The 3809-nt window shown below is 47.4% G+C and overlaps 1 protein-coding gene across 1 annotated transcript in view; it reads right to left on the reverse strand.

The window, feature by feature from the left end:
• Window positions 1–275: 275 nt before the first annotated feature.
• LOC119428418 (LARGE xylosyl- and glucuronyltransferase 1) overlaps window positions 276–3809 on the reverse strand; it is a gene marked incomplete at its 3' end in the record, with an annotated part of 5970 nt that continues 2436 nt past the window's right edge. The window contains 2 exon segments of the mRNA XM_037696099.1: window positions 276–358; window positions 2433–2731. Coding sequence (XP_037552027.1) covers window positions 276–358; window positions 2433–2731 — 382 coding nt within the window.

Raw genomic sequence — 3809 nt, forward strand, 5'->3', positions numbered from 1 at the left:
CAAGGATACATGGACTAAGTAAGTGTCCTTACAAGGATACATGGACTATGTAAGTGTCCTTTTCAGGATACATGGACTATGTAAGTGTCCTTTCAAGGATACATGGACTATGTAAGTGTCCTTACAAGGATACATGGACTATGTAAGTGTCCTTACAAGGAGACATGGACTATGCGTGTGTCAGTCATAAAAATGTTACCATTATTGCCGTTTATGAAACCTGAGAATCAGGGTTGTTTAAGAACAGCAACAAGTGTAGAAAGGCGTTGGCGTACCTGTGAAAGAGGACAGATTTGACCAGTGTCACCACGTCTCGACTTGCATTGTAACCTGCACACACGATGGCCACGTTGATGGTCTGTGGAGACAACAAACGATGTGAGAGAATTTATTTTGAAGGTCAAGATATGGTAAAAACAACATACAGCGCTGAGAAACTGTGAAGAAAGCAGAACTTCTGTTTTAGTCAGACCTGTCCAGCAGATGGTTTGATCATTCGTTCATGGCAGTAACATCCGATCAGCTGCTTCTGCTCAGTTTCTTCACTCACTCACAGCAGTGATACATCAGAAATGTAAATATCTGACAGCTGTCCACACCTGATACTTTCCACTTGTCATGCCTGTGGTAACCAGTAACCACATACCAAAACCAGCTTTGACAAGCTAGCTTGGCTGAATCCATCCATGGTCATGTATTTTGAATAACATCAGCTGTCAGGTTTTCAAGCTGTGCACAAAACAACACACATTTTTTTAATTGCTTGTGCAAAACAAGAGGAGAGGAGAGTCTGTCGGATAGTAAACCTCGGATTCAGGAGGAGCAGTGCGGTTTTGGTCCTGGCCGTGGAACACTGGACCAGCTCTACACTCTCAGCAGGGTCCTGGAGGGTGCGTGGGAGTTTGCCCAACCAGTCTACATATGCTTTGTGGACTTGGAGAAGGCGTTCGACCACGTCCCTCGGGGAACCCTGTGGGGGGGTACTCTGGGAGTATGGGGTACCGGGCCCTTTGATACGGGCTGTTAGGTCCCTGTATGACCGGTGTCAGAGCCTGGTCCGCATCGCCGGCAGTAAGTCGGGCTTGTTCCCGGTGAGAGTTGGACTCTGCCAAGGTTGCCCTTTGTCACCGATTCTGTTCATAACTTTTATGGACAGAATTTCTAGGCGCAGCCAAGGTGTTGAGGGGATCCGTTTTGGTGGCCTTAGGATTGCGTCTCTGCTTTTTGCAGATGATGTGGTCTTATTGGCTTCATCAGATCATGATCTACAGCTTTCGCTGGAGCGGTTCGCAGCCTAATGCGACACGGCCGGGATGAAGATCAGTTCCTCAAAATCCGAGGCCATGGTCTTGAGCCGGAAAAGTGTAGAGTGCCCTCTCCGGGTCAGGGAGGAGGTCCTACCCCAAGTGGAGGAGTTCAAGTATCTTGGGGTCTTGTTCACGAATGAGGGAAAAATGGAGCGTGAGATCGATAGGTGGATAGGTGCAGCGTCTGCAGTGAAGCGGGCGCTGTACAAGTCTGTCGTGGTGAAGAGAGAGCTGAGTCAAAAGGTGAAGCTCTCAATTTACATATCGATCTACGTTCCCACCCTCATCTATGGTCATGAGCTTTGGGTTGTGACCGAAAGAATGAGATCTCGGATACAAGCGGCCGAAATGCGTTTTCTCCGCGGGGTGTCTGGGCTCTCCCTTAGAGACAGGGTGAGAAGCTTGATCATCCGGGAGGGACTCAGAGTAGAGCCGCTGCTTCTCCACGTCAAGAGGAGCCAGTTGAGGTGGCTTGGGCATCTGTTTTGGATGCCTTCTGGACGCCTCCCTGGTGAGGTGTTCCGGACACGTCCCACTGGGAGGAGGCCCAGAGGAAGACCCAGGACACGCTGGAGGGACTATGTTTCTCGGCTGGCCTGGGAACGCCTCGGGATTCCCCCGGAAGAGCTGGCCCCAAGTGGCTGGGGAGAGGGAAGTCTGGGCCTCCCTACTTAGGCTGCTACCCCCGCGACCCGACCCCGGATAAGAGGAAGAAGATGGATGGATGGATGGATGGACAGTCTGTCCCATTCCAAAAATACAGTGCTGCGCCAGAGTAAGCACTGCGACAACCAACGTGTCAGATAAGAATATCATCAGTTCTGATTGCACAACAACTTGACAATCACACATGCGCGACGTGTGCAGCCTCCATAGTTACTTGTCAAACAGCGTGCTCGTGTGACGTCACATCGTCTGTGTCTCACATCTGGACTCTGACGTCACATTTCAATCGTGACGTGAATGACCACAAAAAAAAATCGGATCTGAGCAAAAGATTGGAACTCAACATTACGAGCTGCGGTGTGGACGTAGCATGACATCGAGCCCCCCACCTCAAGAACTCTGACCAGGGAAGGTGTACTTTGAAAAGCCCTGCTGTAGATGGGTGACATCATGTCTCACCTCGCACTTGTCCACCACCGGCTGCTGCACACAGTCCGAGCTGTTTGCCACTGCAGCCTTCCTCTGACCTTCGTTGTCCCCGGTGCCTTCCTCTGAGTAAGTCCGGTTCTGGTTCCCACGGCGGGCGTCATCTGGAAAGCGTGCAAACTTATTTTTGGGTGGCCGACTGAGCTCCTGGCGCAGCGCCCGGTTCTCCTCCTCCACTGCCTGGACCCTCAGCTCTAAGGCCTGCCGCTCACCAGCTCCACTCAGCGGAGCAGACGACTGAGCTTCCAATGGAGACAGGGGGAGGGGCCTAACTGTAGGGGGAGGAGAGACAAACTGTTGTTAGACAGGACAAGGAAGCAAACTACCACCAACATCAATCATTTGAAGTCAGGCCAATTTCTTTCAAACCTTCTTTTTAATCAAACATTTTATAAAGAATATTTTCTTTGCAGCTGAAGACCTTTTAAAATTCTAGAATGGCTCCGCTCCAGGTGGCTGCATGTTGGAGCAGCTCTGTTCTTCATTCTGAGATATTGCTTTCAAGAACTTTAATTCCTCTTTTCTGGATGTAAATCTCTTTTGTTGTTTGATTGTTTCCTGTGGTATCAGATGCTGTGCAGCTGGAAGGATTTTTACTGAAACCTTTTTACATTTACACATTTGTTATGATGCGTAACCATGACAACAAGATGGTTTTTACAACAAGGAGCAGCTGATTAACATCTCAAAAGCTAAATTAATATCTCAACTACAGTCCCAAATCCCAAATGAGTTCAAAAGGAGGCTCCATGGAAGCAGAGCAGGAGCAAAGAAGAGGGAGAGGAGAAGGAAGTTCAAACCATCCCTTCCATCAAGTCCGGCCGTACGAGTAGATAGAGATTTAAAGACCCTAACAACAACAGTTCCACTTGTTACTCTAATAAATCACGACAACAACAACAGTTCCACTTGTTACTCTAATAAATCACGACAACAACAGTTCCACTTGTTACTCTAATAAATCACAAAAACAACAACAGTTCCACTTGTTACTCTAATAAATCACGACAACAACAGTTCCACTTGTTACTCTAATAAATCACGACAACAACAGTTCCACTTGTTACTCTAATAAATCACGACAACAACAGTTCCACTTGTTACTCTAATAAATCACGACAACAACAACAGTTCCACTTGTTACTCTAATAAATCACGACAACAACAACAGATCCACATGTTACTCTAATAAATCACAACAACAACAGTTCCACATGTTCCTCTAATAAATCACAACAACAACAACAACAGCAACAGTTCCACATGTTACTCTAATAAATCACAACAACAACAACAACAACAGCAACAGTTCCACATGTTACTCTAATAAATCACAACAACAACAATAAC

The sequence above is a fragment of the Nematolebias whitei genome, chromosome 22 (genome assembly GCF_014905685.2).
Source record: "Nematolebias whitei isolate Nwh7 chromosome 22, NemWhi1, whole genome shotgun sequence".
Classification (NCBI taxonomy): domain Eukaryota; kingdom Metazoa; phylum Chordata; class Actinopteri; order Cyprinodontiformes; family Rivulidae; genus Nematolebias; species Nematolebias whitei.